Below are 27,318 nucleotides of genomic sequence, written 5' to 3'. Positions count from 1 at the left end.
GTAATTTCTGAGGCCCTTCTTTAGTACTCTTGAAATTTTGGAAAGTGGGTTTAAAACTATTAGGTGAGGCAATCTATAGGTCTCTTCTATTGTAAGATTCCATTACTCTATAACAGCACTATAAACAACAGAAAGCCAAGATGCAGTCCTTTACCTTAAAAGGAGCTTAGAATCTAGCAAAAGAGACGCACTACGAAAGTCAGACGATCAGGCATACTGGGCAGCCTCTGTGTGACCATGTGGGAGTACCACCTTCTACATTGTTTCAGTTGAAGACTTTGGCTCATGGCTTTCTGTCACTTTCTTCACCCTCTTCCTGCCGCTGTCCTGGAAGATCCTATAGATCAGCCACCAATACCTTGGCAACACCTCCTGAGCCCCACCTACCTACCTGTGTGACCACAACATGGTGTGTAGCCACGAAGCAGCCACTTCACTGCCAAAACACCAAAACTCCATATCTGACCTCCAACTTTTTTCTTTTTCTGGGACTTGCTTTCAGTTCAATCATAAGTGATGTCAACTCTGTGTTTCTCTTTCTATCAGTTCTCTTTACTTGTTTCTTTCTTCAATACAGAGTCTGGAGTTCACTGTTTCAACCACTGTCTAAATCAGCTTTCTTATCCCACTGTCCTTCCACAGCACTCAGGGGGCAAAGCCTGAGCCCCAAGCAGATCCAGCTCCTTTCTGGTCTATCCTAAACCACTGGAGGTTGCTGAAAAAACATTATGTACACTCAAAGATAAATGCTAAATTTAGGTTCCCTAGTCTCAACTTAGCCGTTAACACCACCTGTGGTAGCCAGTTGGCTTTCTCTCCAATGATTACTTCAAACTTTCCCTACTCTCTTAAAAATCCTGGTATTTCTATTCCTCTCTCATTCTCAGCAGATGTCTTTGCTCCCTACTTCACAGAGGACACAGAAACTACAGAACAAGTCTTTTGACTTTCTTTCGAGTAAAAAAATTCATCTGCATCTCTATCCATTCTCTTTCTTGCTTCTGTGGAAATGGATGAGGTGGCCCACCTCTTTCCCGGCTAAGGCCAGTCCCTTTGCTGATACTCTCAATTCTTAGCCTGTCATGTTAAGGACTCTTTTCCATCAGGATTTGAACATACATAAATTACCTCTTATGTCAACCTCATATTTTCTTCTCCCTTTCAGAACTAAACTTTTGGGGCAGTATTGTCTACACACACTGTTCCCACTTCTTCATTTCCTGCTCATTCCTTGTTCACTCCATTCATCACCCCACAGGATGGAATCTAGAAAGCAATCTGTTTTCTACCCCTCATTGGGACTACTCTTATGTCTTCAGCCACTTTCTTATTGGTGAATTCAGTTGTCAATGTCTGTTCCTCATTTTACTTGACATTTTGGCAGTACATGACACTATGTCTTTTTGAAACTATTGTCTTTTTGAAACACTCTTTAATCTAGACTCTGCAAAACACACTGTCTTGACTTTTCTTCTACATCTCTGGCTGCTTATTTTCATTGTCTCAGTCACCTTTGCAGGGTACTCATTTTGTCTCCAATAGAGGTTTTCCTTAGGTTGTTTTAGTCAGGCAATCTCTGGGGTCATTTCATGCACTCATGTGACTTTTGCTACTATCAATTTGTTGGTGATTCCCCAATTTATCTCCACCCTAGGCTTTTCTCCTGAGTTCCACAAATCTATAAATCTAACTGTGTATTGACTATCTCCAATCAGCTATCCCAAAGATACTTCAAAATTCATATATCAAAAATAACTTCTTTCCCTCTTCCTGCAAAATTGTTCCCTAAGTCAATGAATGGCATAATCAGACCAGAAATTTAACTAATTTTAAACCTCTTCTGTGTTTTTTTTTTTTAACTTTTAAACTTGCTCTAATTAGTTATATATGACAGGAGAATGCATTTTGACACATCGTACACAAATGGAGCACAACTTCTCATTCCTGGCTGGACATGGTGCAGAGTCACCAGTAGTATAATCACACATGTTCATAGGGTAATAATGTCTGTCATTCTACCATCCTTCCCATCCCCACAGTCCCACCCCTCCTCGCACTCCCCTTTGCATAATGCAAAGTTCCTTCATTCTTCCCTATTCCCACCTCCACTATGGATCAGCATCCATTTATCAGAGAAAACATTCGGCCTTTGCTAACCTCCTCTCAATTCCCAAATCACAGTTTACTACACCCTCTTCCTCACCATGAATCCCTGAATCCTGTTGAGTTTACCTCCTCTGGATGCCATCTGCTTCTACTCACCAGCATCAACATGGCTCACCTGGATGCTCATAACAGCCTCTTAACTGGTCTTGCCACCTTAATTTTTATACTAATAAATTTCTTTTACACACAGCAGGCAGAGTAATTTTTTTTTTCCTAAAGTACAAAATGTCTTTATCTTCCCCGTGCCAGTTTCCTATTGTCTAAACTACCCACAGGGCTGTGGGTGTAGCTCAGTGGTAGAACACTTGCCTAGCATGTGTGAGGCCCTGGGTTCAGTGCCCAGCACCACAAGCAAACAACAACATGAACTCACCTCCCTAGGATAGGCATTCCTGTCCCTACATGATCAGGCAGGCCTCTGCCTGCCTCTCCACTCTCATCACCTTTCTCAAAGTACCTGGAACATGATAGCTAGCACAATTTATTGTTCAATGTGATTGTGTTATGGACCTGACATAAGTGGATGTTAAGTTGAGGGGTGAGGCTGCAGGAAGTAAGCAGGAAGAGGGGAGAGGGAAGCTTATGTCTGATACACAGATTTCTGGTAGGCTTGGCATTTGGAAAGGGTTTGGACCAAAAGTCATGGAGGTTGGCAGCAAGAAGCTCTTTAGAGAGAAGCCCAGCACCTTTTTCCTGAAAGGCTTCCCCACTCACAGACAAATTAAGGCCCCAGTCTTGCCTAGTGTGGTGAGTATCCCTGCTAATGACCTCCAAATTATCTGGGAAAATTTTTGTCAACTTTGACCAACTCTTCTGTGAAAAGTCAACTCTTCTGTGAAAAGTTTCATATTGACGTTTTCATTTCCATTGCTGCTTGCTCAACCAAGGCCACTATCCCTTCATCTGTGGCTTATATATTGCCTGTCTTCCATCTCTACTTCATCTAATATAGAAACACTGGGACAATCTCCCTCAAAATCAAAATCCCTGTAATATACTGTCCAGTGCTTATGAACTAGACTTTCTCGCTCCCTCCAGCAAACCTAAATGCTGTGGTCACCTTCTTGATTCTTTGCTTTTGTTAACACTATCCTCTTTCCTCTCCACCAACTCTCCAATACATTCTTCCACTTGGCAAATAAGTTTCCTGATTTTGAAAGTTAAAAGCAACTTTTAAGAGAGCATAAAATTCAAGGGCCCGAAACTGTCAAAACAATCTCTTTCTATCTTGGAACACTTATGAAGAAATAAATTTGGCTACAGCTGGGAGTATATTTCTCCAATTCAGGGATAAGTGCAGCCTTTAATGTAATATCTAAGTAAAAATTAATATCTATTATAATTATTTAGTTTTAGGCTTTTGGTCAGATAAAATAATTTGATTTTTATCTATTTGTTTTTGTGCTAAAGCAGACTAGTTCATTTGCCCAAAGCCACAAAAGTTTCTGTAAAAGATAATTTTGGTGGAAAAATAGAAATACAAGAGTTAGGGGGAAAGATTAAACAAACAAATAAAAGAGAAAGTTTCTTAAAATTTAATTATCAGATATAAGAATAGCAAAAAAGAAAAAAAAAACACCTATGGAGAGTAAATCCTTTTTTTTTTTTTTTTGTACCAGGGACTGAATATAGGAGTGCTTCACTACTGAGCCACATCCCCAGCCCTTTCATTTTTTAAATTTTGAGACAGAGCCTTGATATGTTGCTGTGACTGACCTTGAACTTGTAATCTTCCTGTCTCAGTCTCCTGAGTCACTGGGATTACAGGAATGTGCCACTGTACCCAGCAGAATATAGTCTTAGTTATACATTAAAAAATGAATATGTACATGAGAAAAAAGAAAGAAAAATGAGGATTCATCAATGGTGAGAATTATGGGTTTTTAAAATATCTCTATACTTCTCCATACTTTCTAAATTTTCACTAAAAACCATATACTTAGTTTTAAAAGCAAGAGGAAAAGCTTTAAAATGTAAAAAATATATCAAAGACAAACTTTCTGGAGAATGATTAAAATCAATTTTTCCTATCAGATCACTTGAAAATGAATGTCAAATTCTTATAATGATCAAGCCAAATAAAACATACCTTTCTACAAATAATTAATGTGATATGGGATTTTCTCAATTTACCAGAGTTCTTTTCTCTCTTCCTTTGGGCTTTGTATCTCTACTTCCAAAATTGGTACTTTCAACAACAGATCTTTATAAGCACTTTCACTTGTAATTAAATTAGCAGTTGCAGTTTTTCCCCCTAAAGTAAAGTGATTTAATTGTTCCAATTCTTGTGAAAACTTCAAGATCTGTAAAGTTAAAAGGCAAACATTCTGTTTTGTATACTCTTATATACAGTTGTAAAAAAGTACACTATTCCATTAAGTGGTTAATTATTGGCTTAAATAATAAAGTTGAAGCCTCATTCCAACTTAATTTAATACCTTTGTTATATAACTTAATCAATTTTTACCATATGCATAAGTGCCTATAAATTGGTGACTTATATATATACAAAGAGATGGTATTTTTAAAACATTTTTTAATGTTGATGGGCCATTATTTTATTTATCTCTATGTGGTGCTGAGAATCGAACCCAGTGCCTCACACATGCTAGGCAAGTGCTGTACATACTGAGCTACAGCCCCAGCCCAAGAGAAGGTATTTTTGATCTCTGGGGTTGGTACCTCCAATTGCCACTTAAATGTGCACTTCATTGATTCATAAAGGCACTAATATATTGCTGCAAGAAAACATTAGAATGTCAGATATACATTATGGAGAAGAAATTTCTTCCAGTCTGACCCTATCTATTAGAAAACACTTGAACTTGTATAGGCTCCCAGATTGTTGTAGTGGTTCTGGAACCCTAGAGTATCAATAAAAATGCTATCTTGTGCTGCAGCCCTGACCCTGAGATTCAGAATCAGTGAGTTGCAGTGGGAAATGGGAATTTTCCTCTAAATAAGCTTCCAAGCTAAATCTCCTTCTCTCTGTTCTCTGCCCTGAGAAGACAGCAGTTTGCAAACTAGAATGTGGCCCTCACCAGCTCTGCCTGGTGTCTTGATCTCAGACTTCCCAAACTCCAGAGCAGTAAGAAATAAGTGTTTGTTGTTTAAACCAGAAATCTGTGGTATTCTGTTATAACAACCCAAACTCAGTCCTCTTCAAAAATATCAAGGTCATGAAAGACAAAGATAGACTGAGGAACCATTTCAGGTTAAAGCACATAATCCTGTCCTTTAACTTTAATTGGATCTCAGACTAGTAAAAAATATTGTTTTTTTTCCTATAGAGTAGAATAATTAGAAATATCTGAATATAAACTGTAGATTAACTAATAGTAGTGTCAATGTTAATTTCCTGATTTTGAGACTTACACTGAAGTAATAAGACTTATTATTATTTTTAGCAAACACACATGAAAAATATTTGAGGGTAAAGTAGATTAGGTTTCCAGCTTACTCTCACAGGCTTCACCAAAAAAGTACCTGTAAGAATGTGTACACATATGTTTTTCTACATATGAAGATGTAAAGTGAGAGACAATAATGAGGAAAATATGGTACCATGGAGGAATGAAAGCATAGGGGATTTTTTTTTGTATTGTTTTTATAACTTTTCTATAAGTCTGAAATTATTTCATCACAAAAAGTTTAAAAAACAAGAGAGAGACAGTTTGCCAGGACACTGATCTATATTTCTGGGTTTTATATTATATTCTTCTCACCTCATTTTTGTGTTGACTTTTCTGATGATATTTTGAAAGCACGCCCCTTTAACTCTACAAAAGGTACACAAGCAAAGCTTAGTAGTAGATTGTGCTATACATGTCTACCCTTCCAGGTAGAATATCCTGTGTTCTGGATGTTTCCTGCCCTATGTTGCATACTATAATACACACTCCAAAAATTAAGTTGGTGGAAGGTCTATGTAAAACAAAAAAATGCACAAACTAACCCTAAATGGCAAGTTCTGGTTGAAGTCTAAATATTTTCCCTGAAATATAGCTTAACTTGTAATCTACAATACATGGTAATCTACTGTATAATAATGAAAGAAACTTTCACTTCTTTATTTTAAGAAACTCTCATTTCCAAGTTATCTCTTACTGAAAATTAATTTTCTTTTATCCTCCCCACATGCAAGGTGTTATATACTGAACATTTAAATATGTAATAATTTAGCCTCACCTTTGTTTCTAACTCAGCATTCTCTCTTTGGAGGAGGTCATATGCTATTAAAAAATGGTCTCTGTCTTCTGGTGCCCCTGGAAGGCTCTGAATTTCACTATAAAGGCATGCAAGTTCCGACTTTGACTTTTGCAATTCCTATTAAGAAATAAAGATATTTTTATAGAATACATCCAGACTATTTCCCCATAAAAGGTAGAATATTTCCAAGAGTAAATTTTGAAATGATCCTGACAATTTTTTTGTTTAAATAGTCATTAAATGGAGTGTTATTAATTTCTGTCATTCACTGGTTGTAAGATTGGATTCCTAGAGTCATTCCTACATTAAGCAAGGCTTGTATAGAGATAAAATCTTTAGTAACTCCTATATTAAATAGTTGTATTATCTTGTTTTAAGGAGGCATCTATGTTGCCTTTCATAGAACAAGGTGCTGCTGTGTGGTTTACCTTTAACCTTGCAGCACTCCTAGAAGATGTTTGTTGAAACTAAGCTCAGAGTTCACATAACCAGGAAATTGAAAAGCTGAGATTGCAAACTCATGTCTTACTTCAGACTCTTGTGTTCTCAACTACCAAGCATGCTGCTTTACTTAACAATACATATTCTGTGACTTAATCAACCAGGATTTCCTCTAACCCTATGGTTTTCATTTCATACCCATGAAAGAAAATACTTGATTTAGTTATAGATTTTTATCAAATTTTTATATTGTCTACATGAACTATGTAGTGTTTGACTGGTAGATGACAAGGGGCTAAGAGTCTGTGTGCCCGATAACCAACTGGTGATGTATAATTTGTTTTAGGAGAAGAGCTGTTTGGTATTTTCCCAAAGCCTTGAGATCAGAAGGAGTAGAAATGCTGACGACATTGGGCAAAAAGGCAAGAAGGTAAGGGTTAGCTTCCCCAAATCACAGGAAGGTGGCAAGGGGTGTCAATTCCCTATTCAATTTCACTAAAAATTCCTGTAGGTTATTAGAGGTTGGGGCTTGGGGCATTGCCCTGCTGTCACCCACCCTGCCAAGTAATTAATAAGTATCACATCCTCTAAATTGAGGATCTAGACTTCCATAATTCACTTCCAGGTCTCTCTTCAAAATAGAGGCCGATTTTGTCTACTGATAGATCTTTCCAAGATGGCAGAACAGTTAAGAACATCATAATTGAACACCTGTGACTTAAAGGACTCCAAGGCTAGTGCTGGGTCTCAACTTGGGTAAACAAGAGCACTAGGCCCTTACTACTAGAAACACATATTCTATAGTGCTGTGGACCAAACTGTGTCACCCTCAAAATTTATATGTTGAAGTCCTAATTTCCAATATGGCTGTATTTGGAGATGGGGATGAGAAGGAGGTGCTAAAGGTCAATGAGGATGAAGGGTGGAATCCTAATCTGATAGGCCTGGAGCCTTTGAAAGAAGAGAAGAGACAGCTCTCTTTCCATCATGTGAGGACACAACATAGCAAGAGGGGTCTGTCTGCAAGCCAGGAAGATGTTCTTGCTAAGAAGTGAATTGGGTCAGCGCTTTGATTTGGAACTTTCCAGTCTCCAGAACTGTGAGAAAATATTTTTTTTCTTCTTTCAGCCACCTAGTCTGTGGCATTTGGTTATAGGATGTGTTTATGGCATTTGTATGTCCAAGTTAAGATACATAGTTGTGATTTATTTTAAAATAAAAATAAATAATACTACAAAATCCCTAAATGAGGAAAACATCTTGAGTGGCAATACCTCACTATCAACTTTCAAGGCCTTCTGTATAGTAATAAAACCAGATGCCAACTGCTTTTTCTTCTCTCTTTCTTCTGAAAAATCACCTTCAAACATTTCAGTTTTTTCTTGGCTCGTTTTCTGTATCTATAAAAAGCATTTTACATAATTCAATTTATATACAATAACAGTGTTTCCTATAAGTTCTGACACAAACAAGTTTTCTGCGTAACTCAATTATAAAGTCATGCAGGGAACATGTGAACCTAGGAAAACTAATTCATGGTACTAGAGTTCATAAGATACGATTGTCTCTTCAAGCCTGTTTATACAACTGTTAAAGGTAGTAAAACTTGTCTTACCTATATTATAGCCATCACAGTAGGAATAAAATGTGATTTTGAAAGTATTTTATAAATTTTTAAAACTTACCAAACATAAGGTGTTGAAGAAATCTTTCTAAATTAACTGATGATAATTGGAATAATAATGGTAGGAGCTACTGTTTATTTATTGAGGGTTTATCAAATGTCAGACACTGGGTTAAGTACCTTACATGCTCCATATCATTGTTTTCCCAGAATGTCTATGAAATTGGAACAAATATACTTTTTCAGAGGAGACTGGTGAGGCTCAGATATATTAGGTAATTTGCCCAATGTCTCACAGCCAGCACTGGGATTCAAACTCAAGTTTAACTTAAAAGCCCTTACCCTTTTTCCCCCACTTTTTTATTTGTTCTCTTTAGATATACATGACAGTAGAGTATATTTTGACATATTATACACACAGGGAGTATGACTTATTCTAATTAGGATAAAAGTATCTATTCTATTCAGTCTTGCTGAAGACGTTTCTTTTGTGTATAAAACCCTATTAGGAAATCCAATCGAAATGCACCTTAGTGAACACACAGTGAGAATCAAACAAATTCTCTTGATGACCATACTTTCCACAGCAAGAGCACATCTATCAAGAGAACTAACTGCATGTTTGGCTTGGCCAGTTAGGAAGCAGCACAAGACTGACAAAAAATCTTCACTCTGCAACTTGGGAAATAAGGGATGGTATGCTTTACCAGTCTGTTCTGCTATTGACTACCAAAGGGACACTGAGTTAGTTACTTTATCTTTCTTAGCCTCAGTTTCCTCATTTGAAAAATAGGGACAATGAAACCTTGACATACACGGGCACTTCATTCACAGAAAATGTTCTATAAATGTCAATTTGTATCATGGTTGAATTGTTCTAAATTCTCACATTTATTCTTCAATGAAGCAATACTTTTAGATTGTTCCTACAATTTCAATGCACTAGTCTATCCTATATAAATATGTTTTCCTTTTTGAGGTGCTGGGGATCTAACCCAGGGCCTTGTACATGTTAGGCATGGCTTTACCACTGAACTACAATCCTGGCTCACTATCCTAAAAATATTTTTAATATGCTCTTTCTTACTGGACTTCTCCTGATTACTCCCCCTCCTCCACACTCCTGTAACAACTGGTCACAGTCATAGTATGAAGATTTACCATCACTAGAAGTGTGCTTTCTCCTTTTGCCTATTTCCTGTAATCATTGAGCATCCGTATAAAGTTAGCCTCACCTGTATTAGAAAATGTAACTAAAAAATTATCTTTATTTCTTACCTCATTCAAATCTTGGACTTGACTTGTCTCTTGACCTTTCATTCTGGTTTTGCTTCTGTCTTCCTAGATTACTGATAATTCAGGCTCTAAGATGGAAATCTTAATCCAAATTAACCACCAGTTAAAAATGCATATGTGTATTTTTTAATATTAAAAGAAAAATGCTATACATTTCTTAAGCATCCTTCCATGAGGACATTTCTGATATCTCTTCCTATAAAAAAAAAGCTTCACCTCCTGTCTGTTTTTGGACCAGCTGCTTTTATTATTAGCTGCTTCACTATGGATTTGAGCTTTTGCTGTTGTTTGGCAGGTGAACCAATGGAAACAAGCACTAGAAAAATACAGAATCTTAACTGTTCTGAATTAATCAAAATGCTTAATTTGCCATCCTCATGTTCCATGTCAATAAAACAGGAATAGAAATCTCAAAGTGATAAGTTAGAAAGAATGGGGAATGTTACCAAAACAAAAAAAAAAAGGATGCTAAAACTGAAGTGTGACTTTTATAATTCCTTTTGTCCAGTGATATGGTCAAGAATTACAGCACTGCATAAGGATATGAGGAAGAACATTTTCCTGTCTGTCCTTCTTCACCAGCCAACACTTAGACTGGTGAACACCCTTGCAAATCCACACGTGACAGGCTGATGCGTTCAACACTCAGAACAAGAGTTCCTTAGCCTCACCCTGCACCACCTGATGCCTCAGCACAAAGTAAGGGAAATACCTCAACTGTTAAAAAAAATGGAAACATTTTGTTTTCTTTGTTGGCTAAAAATGTTCTGTATTTTAATGTGATGATTTAAAAAAATAGTTCTTCTAAATAATATATCTGAAATTTGAAAAAAAAATTGGAAAAAATAATTCATATTTAATGTAAATTTATACACTCATGTATTTTAGTTTAGATTTAGTTTAGATCTAACATATCTATATGCCTATAAATACATACAAATATATAAGGTATTATTTGAATATATTATACAAATATATATTTGAAGTTTACCATAGTTTGTGACATGTTGAATACAGTTAATACATTTAAGCAATTTGTGCACTTTCATGAGACCCGTGACCAAAGTTTAAAGCAGGAAAGGGGCAGCAACAGTGGGAGATAGAGATCTCTGGGTTCTGATGAGAGGCTACCTCACCTGTCAGCCAGCAGGGCACAAAGAGGAAAACTAAGAACTTGTTAGCAAGTTTCCTTAGCATGGGGTAGCTACCACCGACTTTGGAGAAACAGTTTAACAGCTCAGAATGTTCCACTTTCTGTGTTCTGTCTGAAAGCTGGGGATCATTTAATGCTCTAAACTAAACCATGCCTCCCTGCTGCCCCATCTCAGTCAAAGGCCATGGTGAATGCAGGCGCCATAAAGAGTAAAACACTGGGGTCATCACCTCTAGGGGGAGGCTGTATATGTGTGCAGTGCTGGGCACACTACAGCCCTTGTAAGTTATAATAAACCCCCCATATAAATCTCCTCTGTAAATCTCTACAAGAGTTGGAATTGCATGGAAAATGGGCTCAGGGCCAGATAAACCTGGATCAACTCCTGGTTCAGTTCCTCTAAACTCTCACACGTGAACTGGGAATACTATTTACCTTGAGAGCAGGGCTGTTATAGGGAATACATGAGATTGTTTGTTAGACACCTGGAACAGATCATGGCCCTTAATAAATGCTCAGTATATTGTGGCCATTATTATTCCTTCCAGGTACCTAGTATTTCCTTTATTTTAAGCATTTTCTTTGAGAACATGAAAACTAACAGCACTATCATAATCTATTTAGTGATGAATCAGTTGATATACAGAAATGGGTAAGAAACACAGTCTTATCTTCAGAAGTTTATTTGATGTAAGGAACAATTTTCTAGATGAGGTTTCCTTTTTCAGCCACAGGACTCCCCTATCCCTTGTTTCAAAAGAATTCTCTTGGGGAAACCCACTACAAAGCTTATAGAAGTGGAGGCTACTCTAATTGATGCAGAAATAGAAGAACTTAGAAGTTGTTTTTTTTTTTGTATGAAACACCAAGGATCCCTGAAATACAGTTTTAAAGTCACAGTGGCAAAAACATGAGTTTTGTAGTCAGGTTGAGATTCCAAATCTTGATTTGCTTGACTTGATTTGCTTATGAATCTGTGATTTTGGTTTCCTCAACTGTACAACAAGGTAAACAATATCTACCCCTCCTGACCCAAACAGAGAGAGAAAGAGAGAGAGAGAGAGAGAGAGAGAGAGAGAGAGAGAGAGAGAGAGAGAGAGAGAGAGAGAGAGAAGGGAAGGGGGGGAGAAATATTTGAAAAAGGAGATATTTATATGAGAAAAATTGTCTTATGTAATTATGGAAACTAAGAAGTCCATGATCTGTCATCTGCAAGCTGAAGACTCAAGAAAGCTGGTGGAATAGTCCAGTCCACTTTGAAAGGTCTGAGCACCAGAAAAACTAACGATGGTATAAGTTCTAGCCCAAGTGCGAAGGCATGAGGACTGGAGAACCAATGGTGTAAGTTCTAGTCTGAGTCTGAAAACCTGAGATCAAGAAAGGTGGCAGTGTAAGACCCAGTTTGAGAACAATAGAAGACTGATGTTCCAGTTTAAGCAGTCAGGCAGGGAGAGAAAGGGAATAAATTCTCCCGTACACCTTTTTGCTCCATTTAGACCCTCAACTATTAGCTGATGCCCACTCACACTGGTTTGGCAATGTGCTTTACTTAGACTACAGATCCAAATGCTATTCTCTTTTAGAAATACCCTCATCCACCCTTTAAAATAATGTTTGACCCAATAGCAGGGCATCCTGTGGCCCAATAAAGTTCACATACAAAATTGACCATCACAACATCATTTTTCTTGCTTTTGTAGGAAACATAAAATAGTCATCAGGGAGGAATGACTGCAGGAGGCACCTGAGTGCCCATCTAAAAGCTGAAGATCCATGCACGGAGAACACCATCCTAGGTCAAGTCTGGAAACAGGCTCAAGGGAAATAGCTGCCACTCCTTATTAGACTACAGCTCTCAATTCACTTAATTCCTCTGCTGACAGTGACCTGTAGTTAACAGTTATCCTTACACCATCACTAGTCTGCCAAACATGATGAAGAAAACTTGAGGCTTTTTCTTTGTGTAAGATAGAGAACGTTATGAGGCAAAAATCTATTCATAGTTAAACCTCCTCTTTCTTCAGGAAATATTAAACTTTAAAAGTTCATTTAAAACTTAGTTCAAATTGATCACTATCCACTGATAACTTTTTCTAGTTTTAAAGATTTCTACTTGTTCACACCTTTAAAGGGAAAGAACATGTATTTGCAATGCTCTTCATTAGTCCACTCTGGCTGGCTTTATAAATTGAAAGCTTCATAATTTTAGAAATCCACACAAATTTTGAGTCTTGATGACAAGTCTGTTTGTTTATTTGTTTTACGGGTTTACATACGACCTAGAGGATTGAGATCAGACATAGAAAAATTCTGATACTTAATTGTTGGACATTAGGGAAAACTGAGTGATCTTTCCTGAGTATCTTTTAAAATAAGATAGATGTTCATTGACACTCAATGTCACAGATAACATTGATTGCAGACAGAGGTTGATAAACCAGATAATCTCCAGTTCTCAAGAATTCTATGGTACAGAGGACCACATGGTGGGGCACCACTGATCTCTCCCTTTGAGGAAATACTTGCCATATTTTCCAGTTATCTTCCAGTGATACCTGAGCAAGGTGGGAACATAAAGCCCTGGAAATTTCTACCCAATGTGAAATTTTTCTGCAGATTGCCATTGTGCCAAACTCCCTGTTGGAATGGCTGAGACTTTCTCAGAGTCCCACCACAGTCTGAGGCTGGTCCTATCCAACCTTCCTTCTCCCTTTTTAAGAGATGTCAGATCTGCATTGAGATCTGAAGGCTTTCCCTGCCTATATCTGCTTCTTTCCTTTGTCCTTCACAGGTGCCACCCTCCTGCATCAGTCCACATCATGTAGACATATGGGTAGTGGAATAAGGAGCAGATCACAATCATGTCACCATCAAAGCAAAAGAAAATGACTATATAAGAAGTCAAAAGGCTCACCTCAGTAAAGCCTTAGGAAGAATATTTTTCTTTTGGCAGACAACTTATCAGAGCAATCTCACCTCTTCTATGTGCCAATCAATTTGTTCTAGACTTCATTTCACATGAAATGAAAGATGGAAAAAATGGGGTAGAAACATTAAATACCATAATTTTCCTTCTTCCTTCCCCAGACACCCCAAGAAAGGGCAAATTGGACAACATTATCATTTTTCCTACAATGTCAGAAGAAAGAATGGAAAAGTGAGATTTGCATGAGAGATTCATTCTGGTTTTATGTTTCATATGAAATGTTTTACCTTCCACACATTGTGTGTCATACTTTTTTTTCAACTACATTTAACAAAATATTATCCTGGTGAGTATTTACAATGACCTCTCTTCTTACTGATTTGCTTATATATTCACCCATATATAGTCACTCATTCCATAAACAATTATTGCATTGGTATTCCATAAACAAAATATGCATTGGTATTTTGCTGGGTCATGGGAATATAATAGTAGGTGCCATTATTGTTCTCAGTTTACAGATAAGGAAATCAAGTAACAGAGTTAAGTAATTTGTTCAAGGTCACCAGGCTAACTGGTTCCAGGGTATGCTCCTAACATTTAAACTAAATTTTCTCAATTATGCCTTTCTATGTTATAATTAGCCCTGTGGTCTGTTCTAGTAGAATATCACAGTGGGAGAGCACAGGCAGATAAATGACACTGAACAGTGATCAGCCTAGTGGTAGAGGCATACCAAGTGCTGAGGCAGTCAGAGAACATTCTCTGTGTTATGACTTCCAAATTTAACACTTGTAAGAGGTTTTGCTATAAATGCACATATTTATATTCAAGTAAACCTTTCTAGTGAGTTTTATGCTTTCAGAGCAGTTATTTTGAAAAATGATGCACATAAAATACACCAGAAATCATGTTTAAAATCGCCTTTGGAAATGGTAAACATATCTCCCAGATACCCCCTCCCCCCCCCAAAAAAAGATAATCATCTTTCTTAGAGAACTTGATTTTATGGTAATATTTCACATATATTCAGAGACAAATTGGAAATTAACTGGTACAACAGTTTGGGGCAAAAAAAGTTTCACTTTATAAGCCAAACTACTTGTCTTGTGTAACCATGCAGCCAATTTGTGAAGAGAATTTATAGATAGTTTTTATTCAATGCAATTAGTAAACATGATTAAAGCTTCCAAGGAAAACTACATAAAAGGATATACATATTAAAATACATAAATTCTGGTGTATAAAAAGAAAGCTTTTTGGTTGTTTATGAACTTTTATTTATTTTAATGTGTTGCTGAGGATTGAACCCAGTTCCTCATACATGCTAGGCAAGTGCTCTACCACTGTGCTACAACCCCAGCCCTAAATTCTGGTGCATTTATTAAAAATTAAATTAAATTATCTGATATAAGGATGCTGATTCATAATGGGGTTGGTGGGGGGAGCATGGGAGGGACAGATGAACTATAGATAGGACAAAGGGGAAGGAGGGGGGGAAAGGAGAAGGCATGGGGGTAGGAAAGACGGTGGAATGAGATGGACATCATTACCCTAAGTACATGTATAAAGACACAAATGGTGTGACTCTTCTTTGGGTACAACCAGAGACATGAAAAATTGAGCTCTATATGTGTAAAATGAATTGTAATGCATCCTGCTGTCATATATGACAAATTAGAATAAATTTTAAAAAGTAAAAAGAAATAAAATTAAATTGAAAATAATTGGTTTCCAACATTCTACAAAAAGACGAGAGGCCTAAGGAATCATTTCCTCTGATACAGAAGAAAATACCCTTGGAGTTTCATATTTAAAAAACTAATTTCTTTAGTTACTATGAATACCTGGAAAAGAGATCCAAGTAAAAACATGAAAAACTAGAAAATGTTATCAATTATTCAGTCAGTGAAGCAGACAGTGATCTAGGATGACATCATTTATGTGATTGGACAGGACTTAAGAAATTTCTAAGGGAGAATAAAACACCTCAATCCCAACCTTCCAAAGGAAAAATAGGCAGTGGACATGTAAAACATGTCATAGAAAAAGAAAGAAAGGCCATCATGGAATAATGGGGATGAGTCTTTTTCTCACCATTATAAGTAGAAAAGTAGCGGAGGAAACCATGTGAAAAAAAACTGCTCTCAGTCTCTAATGGACTTCAATCCATTAGAGGTGGGGGATGGTGCATGAGCACTACATGAACATTTCTGCCTGGAAGCATTTTCTTTTTCTTTCTTTTTTTTTTGGGGGGGGGAGCATAAATTGTGTCAGGTTTAATAGACTATGCCATTGACATTTCTTTTTTCTTTCTTTCTTTTTTTGGTGTAAGCCATTTTTAAAAAAAAAATTTATTTATTCTAATTTGTTATACCTGACAGCAGAATGCATTTCGATTCATAGTACACATTTGGAACATAATTTTTCATTTCTCTGGTTGTACACAAAGTAGAGTCACACCGTTCATGTCTTCAGACATGTACCTAGGGTAATGATGTCCATCTCATTCCACCATCTTTCCTATCCCCAAGCCCCCGTTTTTCCCCCTCCCCCACTGCCTGGAAGCATTTTCTAGTGTGTGACAATGTGAGGACAATTGTGTTTAACAGTTCTTGAAGAAGTGAACAGAAAGAGAAAGGAGTTCAGAAAAATAAAATGGCAGAAATGTGTGGGGCAGAGTGCTGGGGAAAGGGATCCACACAGAGAAAGAACAACAGAAATCTCCACAGGGTTTTACTGAGTCTCTCCTTAATATTTAGCCATACATGGGTAGGACAAAACTCCATGAAAACAGGCAAAGAATGAGAGAGTTGTAAGAAGAACAATTCTCAGAGTTCAACAGGGTTGGAAGATGTTTGAATTCTGACCAGCCAGATTAGAGAGTCCTTGTAATGGCAAGGGTCACACCAAAGGAATGGACTCTTCTAGCCCTAGAATAAACGCTACTCTAAATCTGCCATAAGAAAGATTTTTAAAAATTCAGATGGGATCAAGATATTCATCAAGTACCTTAACCAACTGCTATAACAAATTTTAATATTCTTTAAAATTTTTTTTGTAGTTGTAGATGGACAGTATGCCTTTATTTTATTGTTTATTTTAATGTGGTGCTGACGATAGAACCCAGTGCCTCACACATGTGAGGCAAGCACTCTGCCACTGAGCTACAGCCCTAGCCCACAAATTTTAATATTCTTTAAATAAGACAAAAAATCCAGCCCTCAACATAATATCCATAATGTCCAACATCCACTAAAAAATTACTAGACCTTCAAAGAAACAAAGCGTGACATAACTAGGAAAAAAAAATCAGTCAACAGAAACAGACCCAGACTATAGATAGACCTGAGTCTATCTTTGTAGACACAATGAATTAAAAATGGAAGATATTTTTAAAAAGAATCAATGAAATTTCTAGAGAAGAAAAATTCAATATATGAAATGAGTATTTTACTGGGGCATTGAAAACACAATACACTATATAGAAAAAAATTAATGACCTGAATATATAATAATAGAAATGATCAAAATGGAACAAAGAAAGAAAAACTGGGTTAAAATGATCAAAGCCTTTGAGACAACACCAGGAGATCTAATACATCTAGTTAGAGTTACAAATATAGGGAAACACAAAAATTTTAAAGAAATGATGGTAAGCCAGGTACAGTGTCCCATGCCTGTAATCCCAGTGACTCAGGAGGCAGAGGAAGGAGAATTGCAAGTTCAAGGCCAGCCTCAGCAACTTAGTGAGGCCCTAAGCAACTTAACAAGAACTTATCTCAAAACAAACAATTGCTGGGGATGTTTCTCAGTGGTTAAGCACACCTGAGTTCAATCTCCAGAATGAAAAAAAAAAAAAAGATATAATGGCAATAATTTTTCAATACCCAATGAAAATGACAAAACCACAGAAGTTTATTCCCTCAGTTGTGAAGGCTTGAAATCTGAAATCAGGGGTTAGCACGGCCATGTTCCCTCTGAGACTCTGCAGAACCCTTTCTTGCCTCATCCTAGCCTTTGATAGTGACTGTTGATCATTGGTGGCCCTTTGCTTTAAAACTACATTACCCTGATCTGTCACCACATGGCATTATCCTCGTGTATGTACCTCCAGGTAGCATTTCTTCTTGTCATAATTACACCATCTATATCGGAATAGGGTTAAACCTATGATTTCATTTTTATTTTGATTACAAAGATCCTATTTCCAAATAATGCCACATTCACAAGTCCTAGGAGTTAGGGCTTCAGTGTGTTTCCGGGGAGGCACAATTCGGGTCAAAATAGAAACTAATATACAGATATAAAAAACTCATGCAGCTCAATAATAAAAAGACAAATAATGTCACTTAAAACTGGAAAAGGATTTGAATGGACATTTTCCAAGAAGAAATACAAACGGCCAATAAGCACATGATAAAATGTTCAATATCATTAGTCATTCAGGAAATGCAAATCAAAATTACATTGAGATACTTCACATCCACTGGAATGGCCTTAATAAAAAAGATGGATAATAGCAAATGTTGGTGAAAACGTGGAGAAATTGCAGCCTTCATACACTGCTAATGGAAATGTAAAATGATACATCTGCATTGGAAAATAGTGTGGCAATTTCTCAAAAAGTTAAATGTAGAGTTAACAATGTGACCCAGTAATTCCTCTCCTGAGTACATTCCCAGAGAAATGAAAACACATGTTCCCACAAAAACTTGTAAATGATTAGTTATGGCAGCATTATTGGTAATAGTCACAAATGGAAAGTAACATGTTCAATTGATGAATGGATAAACAAAATGTAGTATATATCCATACAATGAGATATTATTCATTAATAGGCAGGGATAAACTACCAAGTCATGCTACAATATGGATGAACCTTGGATTATGTTAAGTGAGAGAGAAGTCAGACACAAAAATGCTGTGTGTGTGTGTGTGTGTGTGTGTGTGGTTGAGGATCAAATTCAAGTCTTTGTACACACTAAGCAAGTGCACTACCACTGAACTATGTCCCCAGCCCCCAAAAGCCTACATTTTAAATGACTTCTATTTAAATAAAATGTATAAAATAAGCAAATTCAGAGACAGAAAGTAGCTCAGTGGTTGCCAGCGGCTGGAGGAGCTTCTTCTTGGGGTGATGAAAAGGTTCTGTAATTAAACAGTAGTAACAGATAACTTCACAAATATTCTAAAACGTACTAAATTGTACATTTTAAAAGGGTATGTGAATTTCATGGTATATAAATTATATATATATATATATTTTTTTTTACGGTGGTAGGTATCAAACAGTGGGCCTTGCACATGCTAGGCAAGTGCTCTACTATAGAGCTATAGTCCAGGCCAATATATTTTAATTTTTTAATTTATTTTAATTTTAAAAATAATAAACGTATATAAGTATGTGTGATATTTGTGCTCTGCAAGATACAAACCTTTGCTGAGATACACTAAAGAAAATTCAAGTTCTTAGATTTGAGGACTTGTTGTTAGACTGTAAATTCTACCTAAGTTCTATGCCATATAATCAAGATTCTGGCAGGAATTTGTCAAAATTGACAAGTTGATTCTAAAATGTATATGAAAAAGCAAAAGACCTAGAATAGCAAAAATAACTTTGGGAAAAAAAATAAAGTTAGATTTGTGAATTATAAATGCAGATATACAGCATGTGATTGTCCTAAGAATAAACATATAAATTAAAAATAAATGGGCCAATGTAATGCAAAGGTTTAAGAACTATCTTTTCAACATGTAGTTCTGGAAAAACTGGATATACATTTTGAAATGAATGAGACTCAACTCACATCTATTTATCTGCAATAGATCATAAATCTAAATGTATAAACCAAAACTATAAAATCCTTAGCAGAAAGGATAAGTAAATTTTGTGACCTGAAGGTAGACAAAGATTATGTAGATAGGCATTTTGCATCCTATCACAAAATAAAAGAGAATATTGATGAATTGGCCTCCATCATATTTTTAAAACTTCTACTTTTCATAAAACACTGTTAAGAAAATGAAAATACATGGTATTGACTGGGAGAAAATATTTGCAATACATTCATCTTACAAAGGACTGATATTCAAAATATACCAAGAATTCCTACAATTCAGTATTACAAATGCATACAATAGTACCAAAACTAACCAAAATATCTGAACAAACACTTCACAATAGAACATATATAGATAGGGATGAGGTTGTAGCTCAGTGGTAGAGCACTTGCTTGAGACCTGTGAGGCACCGGGTTGGATCCTCAGAATTACATAAATAAAATAAAGGTGTTGTGTCCATCTACAACTAAGAAAATTAAAAAAAAAAACATAAAAAAATATTTAAATGACCAATGAGTATCAAAATACGTCAACTGTCATTAGACCGCCTTGAAAGACAATTAAAACCACAACAAATTCCCCTTACATATCTACTAGAAGGTACACATTGGTGCTTGCTTCAGTCCAAAGCTTGATTGGTGCTTGATTACTTTGCTCACCACTTCAGAGGCTGATTGTGAAAAAAATCAGATGCTGTATACATTGGAGCCTATACCTTGTTAATTCTCTACCATATTTTATTATGTTCATTGTGGTTCCAAATACTCATCGCCACCCACTCCACCTCCCACCATTGGTCGATTCCATGGTTGTATCTTTGTAAGATTCCTTTGTCTTTAAGGAAACAATCCACCACATTATTCCAAGTAATTGTTCTCTGTGGGGGAGATGTGAATAAAAGCACATTGGCTATACCCCAGTTTCTTCTTCCACCCTAATTTGGATGAGCAATAGAAAAGACAGTCCAGTAGGAAGGGAGGGAAGAGACCAATTGCCCAGTATACTCTGCAAAAATGCAACTCACTTAAAAATTAGAAATTGAATTAAAAAAAAAACACAATAACCTTGAACTTTATAATACCTGTATTCTCTGTTCAGCACCCACAGTTTTTCCAGGGGAATAGTTTTCAAGGTGTTTATTCTTTTGAAATTCACAAATCTCTCTTTTAAGTTTTTCAACCTTAAATACAAAAGTAAATATCTTTTAGACTTCTCAATTTTTGACTATATTATTGCTTTGTTTTTAAATACATGAGTAATACACAAATAAACTCTCCTTATTAAAACCTTAGCAACAAGTACGTATGTAGAGTAAACAATAATATTTTCCCTTCAAGAAGTAACACACTGCTTGGCCTGTGCCCTCCCAAAACTTTTTCATGCACACACACACTTGTATTAAGCACAGAAACATGTCTACGGTCATAAGATAGATAAATTTACATAGATTAAAATAACTTGAAAAATCTTTGTTTATTCATTCTTTCTATGATTGCTTTTTTTGGTTGTTGTCACAAAATACACTTAATATAAAATGTACCATGTTAGCCATTTTTAAGTGCACACAATTCAGTGGCGTTAAGCACTTTCACCTACTGTACAGCTGTCACATCATCCATCTCCAGAGCTTTTTACCTCTATGCACATTAAAAACTTGTATTTTTTCCATCACTCTAGAGTAGAAAGTAGAACAACCACTGCTCTACTTTCTCTCTCTGATTTTGACCACTCAAAGTAGACCCTATCAGTGGAATCACATACTGTTTTTTTTTTATGACTGGCTTATTTAATTTACAATAATTTCTGCAAGTTTTACCCATGTTGTAGCATAAACTAGAACCTCCTTCCTTTTTTAAGACTGAGTAGTCTTCATTGTAGTATGTACCATATTTTTGTTTTTTCTTTGTCTGTCATTGGACATTTGAATTGCTTCCACCTTTTGGCCATTATGAATATGGGTGCAACAATGTTTTATTTTTTACCACATTTTTATTGGTGCCTTACAGTTGCACATAATGTATATTTGTACATGCACACAATACAACAATAGAACCTGGCCGATATTGTTCCCCAGCACTCCCCCGCTTTCCTCCCTTGCTTTCAATTTCTTGAGTACAATACCCAGAAGTGAAATTATCCTATGCTTAATTTTTTATGTTTATTTTATTTATATGTGGTGCTGAGGATCGAACCCAGGGCCTCACATGTGCTAGGCGAGTGCTCTACTGCTGGACCACAACCCCAGCCCCTATTCTTAATTTTTTAGGAACTTCCACACATTCCCGCTAGCAATGAACAAGGGTTCCAATTTTTCTACATCCTCATCAATATTATTTTCTGTTATTTTAATAATAATTGAATGCATCATCCTTACAGAAAAGGAGGACAATACAACCATGTCCCTGAAATGCCCTCTTCAGTTCACCCAGCCAAGCTCTGGGGACTATGAGCCAGCCTGAGCTGGAAAGCCTATATAGGCATTATCTAGAAAGACACTGACTTTCTCTTATAAATGCTGGGACTTAGGGCAAGTTAGCAATATCTGTAGAAAGCTGCTTCCTTGCACATACGCCAAGAGAGCTTCTCCTTTGGATGTTGTCATACAAGGAAATAAGCAAATTAATGGTGTCACTGCTTCTGTAGCCTAACTTATTAAATCTCTCTTCCTGGGCTAGGGTGTAGCTCAGTGATGGAGAGACTTGCCTAGCGAGGTCCAGTACCCACCACTGCAAACAAACAAACCAAAACAAAACCCTCTTCTTGTGGTAAGTAGTGCAGATCAGAACAACACGAAGAGGAAAGTGTTAGTCCTTGTGGCTGCTCTGGGACAAAGGGTTGTGAGGAACAGGAGGTGGTCTTTTCTGGTGAAGCACTGGAGGCACTGTGTGAAATAGAGGTGCACCTGACCAGCCCATCACCAGCGAATCTTCCCGTAAGCATTTTTCAATAAACCCTATTTCTTGTACTTTGTCTCTGGGTATTTTCTTTGGTCTCTCAGCAACCTGTTCTAGCACAACTGGGCTGTGGGGCAGACATTATCCTAATGGGTATTTTTTCATTTTTAAAACAAAATTTCTTAAGGATCTAATATTATGCTGGGCAATGTGTTAGACACTAGAGATGATTGTGAAATGATGATTGTGAAACTAAAATTAAAGAGACATATGTCCAGAATTTAGAAGTAGATATTAAAAATTAATAAATTGCTAAGAGCAATGGCTTTAAAAGAACACAGCTAAAAGTTTAGTGTTAATAATTCCAAGTTTATCTAAAATAGTAGAATAATATATTCTATTTGGTGAGTGCATTAACTATAAATTATGATCTAAATCCTTACTGAAAAAAAAAAGATTCTAGGCTTTACAATAACATTATGTTACTGTTCACAATAGGTGGATATAAACACTGATAAAGTGCAACTTTTTAAATTTTTAAAAATTTTTTTGAAACTAGGGATTGAACTCAGGGGCACTCAACCACTGAGCCACATCCTCAACCCTTTTAATATTTTATTTAGATGCAGGGTCTCACTAAATTGCTTAGTGCCTCAATAAATTGCTGAGGCTGGCTTTGAACCTGCAATCCTCCTGCTTCCGCATCACAGCCACTGGGATTACAAATGTGTGACACCATGCCCAGCTACAATTCATCTTGGGCAAAGTATGACATCTACCTGAGAGTCTCCCCTGAGGATTAGCTTAGGTGATGTGATCTATGTTGCTCAAGCTGATGATTATTACTGTAACACATTAAGTAATCCAAGAACGAAATTAAACTTACCACTTCTCCAAGCCCTTTTTTTTCTGAGTCAAGTGATCGAACCCGATTTCTTAAGGCTAGAATTTCCTCATCTAGTCTCTGATTTTGTTCTTTTGCTTTCTGTAGTTCAACTGTATCTAAAACAGTGAGAAGAACACAGGTCTGGATCAACTGTTTGGGAGGCAGTAACTCTAAAAATTAAGGGAGTGCCTCTTCTCAGTCCTACCATGATGTCTCTGCATATGTGGTACTCTGTACAGGAGAGCCATTGACCCCCCGAATCCAGTCCTACAACAGTCTAACAACCTATTGAAACAGAAGAGAAAGTTTTGCATTTCTCACACCACACTTATGAATTGGACTGAGTAAGGAGTTTCCAGAGTACAGGCTCTTCTAGGAACTAGAATTCTTAAAACGTTGAGCCTACCTTCTAAAAGTTAAATGACTGAGAAAATCATCTTCCTAGCTTTTTTTAGTCTTGTATCTTACACACCTCAAATACCTCTCAACACTTCTCTTCCACTCATCTTCACTAGGGTCTCTAGAAATGACTGAAGTGATGAGCTGAGAAAGGTGAATGAACTTATTTAACAAATCCGTTCCTGTTTTTTTCAAGTTAAAAAAGTGTTGACACTTTAAAACCATTTTTCTGCCTGTATCACTACTCAGGAAATGGTCCACTCTCAGCACCTCACGTTAAGGCCTGTTCTTGCCAACATGCATCAAGGTTTCAATAATACAAACCTCCTGCCTATACTTTCCTGTTTCTTAGCTGTTTTTCACTTAACATTTGTCTTACTGCTTTAAAATTTCCTTTGTTTTCCTTATTTGTTGTCTGTTTTATTTTTAAATTGTATTAATTTGTCTTTACTTTCCATTTTTTCTCCCTTGCTCTATCCTCTATCTCTTTTTAAAAAATCTCTTTGGTATCTTTTTTTTTTTTTTGAGAAATACTGAAAACATACCAAAATCATCCACAATTTTATTTCTTTTCAGAAAATATGTACACATACACATACACACATACACACACACACACACACACACACGCACACACAAATATAAAGATTCTACATTTGCCTGTGCAATTTTTAAAGAAATTAAAGAATGCTACATACTATCTGCAATTTTACTACTTGTGGATTAATGGTTATCTTTATAAATCAATCCTTATAAGACATTTTCCACTTTGGAACTATTTTCTATTGTGGTATATTTTATAAAAAATAATCATGTACATATCTTAAGTCTCTAGTTCAATTAATCTTAACAATTATATATATATATATATATATATATATCCCACCAAAAAAGATGTGGAACATTTTTATTATCCCAGAAATTCCTTCATGTCCTTTCCAGTAAGTTCTCCACTCCCATCCACCCATATAAACACTTCTAACTTCTGTCACCGAGATTAGTTTTGCTTGTTTTTGGTTTTCATATAAATGGAATCTTGCAATGCATGTGTTCTTTGTGTTTGATTTCTTTCACTCTACATCATCTTTTTGAGATTCTTCTGTATTCTTGTATCAAAAATTCATTCCTCTTTACTGCTGAGTAATATTCTATCTTATGAATAAACTATAATTATCCATTCTCCATTTTACTTTGCATTCCACTGTCCCAATGTGCCATGATTAGTGTCACTTTTATCCTACTTATTTTGATTTAGTTTTTTGCTGGTGTCTTATAAACAAGGCTAAATTTACTATCTTTGTTCATCAATCTTCAAGTGCTTTGACATTATTTCTAAAAAATAAATGCCATAATTCTCAGCACTAAAAAAGAACATTCCCATAAATGGACCTGGTGGATCAGATGAAATGTGCATTTAAAAAATGTGTAATATATATTGCCAAATTATTTTTCAAAAAAAATTATTCAAAGTAACATTCTTACAACTGAATATGACACTGTCCATTTCTACACACTGGAAATCAGCAATATTTTTAATTTTCACAAATCTTAAAAACATATTTAAATAATAGCCTATTTAAAATAGGTCACTAAATCAGTATTATTTTATTGATCACAAATGAATTACAGGCTTTTTGTTTAAAAAAAATCAGACTATATGGTTTTGTTCAAAGTGGATATTGTCATTCAGCCGTCATCTAATATCCTGTCCCAAAATATTGCTAATTCTTAGTAAATATTCTTGAAAAAGTTTACATTCATGCCTTAACATACAGACAAAAGTTGTGTTAAAAATATTTGACAACTACTAAAGCATGGATCCTCACCTATGAAAATGTAACTCTGCAGGAGAGTCCTTTAGAACATCTTGCTGTACCAAGTATTGTCCCTTTAAAGGGTGGGAGGACGAGGGACTGAAAGTAGCTGGAACAGTGGGACAAATGGGGAACACTTGGAAGATTCAGGGCAGCAGCTGCTTACAACTTACACAAAGCTATTCCTTCATCATAAGTCTACTGCCACACTAGCGCATGGTAGTTCTGTGGGTACACGTGTACATACACCACAAATGTAAAAACCCAAATGACATTATAGCTCACGTACCATTCCAACTTGCTTTGTGAGCTTTGTTAACCATCACAGGCATCTACTTGTGTTAGCATGCACAGTTCTTTGTCATTCTTAACAGTTCCAAGGTATTCATTGTGCAGTCACTTATTCAACAAATCCATTCCTGGTTAAGTGCATCCTTTTTGACTCTCCAATAAGCTATTTCTTGCTCTCTGTATTTTCATAAGTATTTCTATGTTCATTAGGGACATCGCAATGTCTTGGTCTGGTTTTGGTATCAGAGGAATCTTGGCCACATAAAAAGTTGGGAATTATTCCCGCTTTAATTTTCTGGAAGAGTTTATGTAAAATCAGTATTACTTATTCCTTAAACGTTTGTTAGAACTCACTAACGTAGCCATCTGAGCCTGGAGTGTTCTTTTTGAGATTTTTTTTAAACTTCAAATTCAATTTCTTGAATTGATTTAGGACTATCTTTTTTATGGTTTGATAGTTTGTGTTTTGCAAAGAATGTGTTCATGTCATTCAGATCATCAATTAATTGTCATAAAATTATTCACAATATTCCCTAATTATTTCTTTGGTCTGTAAAAATGTTCTCTCTGTCATTTCATTTCTTTTACTGGTACTTTGTGTCTTTTATCTTTTTTTATGAGCAACTTAGTTAGGAGTTTATCAATGGCTCTTGGGTTTCCACTGATATACTTTATTATAGTTCCATTTTTACTTTTATTTATTTTAACTCTTATTTTAATAGCTCCTTCCTTCTGCTTTCTTTGAATATAATTGCTCTTCTTATTTTGTTTTTTGTTTGCTTGTTTGGACGGTACTGAGGATTAAACTCAGGGTTTACCCATGCAGGGCAAGGCTCTGCCACTGAGTTGTATCCCCTGCCCTTCTTATTTTATTTTCGACAGGTTCTCACTAAATCACCCAGGCTGGCCTCAAACTTGTGTTCCTCCTGCCTCAGGCTCCAAGGTAGCTGGAATTACAGGTATACCACACCCAGGTTCTTCTAGATTATTATTATTTTTTAATATATACCGGACAGTGAACCCAGGGGTGCTTAAGTACTGGGCCTCATTCCTAGCCCTTTTTTTATATTTTATTTAGAGACAGGGTCTCTCTGAGTTGCTTAGTGCCTTGCTAAATTGCTGAGGCTGGCTTTGAACTTGCACTCCTTCTGCCTCAGCCTCCCAAACTTCTGGGATTATAGGCATGTACCACCATGCCCAGTTTATTCTAGATTTTTAAAGTGTGAATTTAGACTATTTTGTGTTCTTTCTTGTTTCTAGTATAAACATTTAATACTTTAAGATTCCCTCCAAGCACTAATTGATCTGCATTCACAAATGTTGATAATGCTTAGTTTTCCTTTTCTTCAATGTAAAACATTTTCTAATATCCCTT

General features: G+C 36.1%; 1 protein-coding gene across 2 annotated transcripts in view; it reads right to left on the bottom strand.

Moving 5' to 3' along the window:
- Positions 1–27,318, bottom strand: part of Ccdc30 (coiled-coil domain containing 30) — a 110,075-nt gene that overhangs the window by 72,163 nt on the left and 10,594 nt on the right. The window contains exons 4-8 of one of the 2 annotated variants that reach the window (XM_077791136.1): positions 23,440–23,555; positions 20,741–20,839; positions 8,091–8,216; positions 6,355–6,492; positions 4,300–4,469 (exon numbers count right to left, since the gene is read on the bottom strand). In XM_077791136.1, coding sequence (XP_077647262.1) covers positions 4,300–4,469; positions 6,355–6,492; positions 8,091–8,216; positions 20,741–20,839; positions 23,440–23,555 — 649 coding nt within the window. Of the gene's footprint in view, positions 1–4,299; positions 4,470–6,354; positions 6,493–8,090; positions 8,217–9,718; positions 9,761–20,740; positions 20,840–23,439; positions 23,556–27,318 lie in introns of those variants that run through there. The other variant, XM_077791137.1, reaches the window with a different exon arrangement.

Source organism: Urocitellus parryii, chromosome 11, assembly GCF_045843805.1.
Source record: "Urocitellus parryii isolate mUroPar1 chromosome 11, mUroPar1.hap1, whole genome shotgun sequence".
NCBI classification, from domain to species: Eukaryota; Metazoa; Chordata; class Mammalia; order Rodentia; family Sciuridae; genus Urocitellus; species Urocitellus parryii.
The sequence above is the reverse complement of the archived record's forward strand: the minus strand, read 5'-3'. Positions and strand labels throughout refer to the sequence as shown.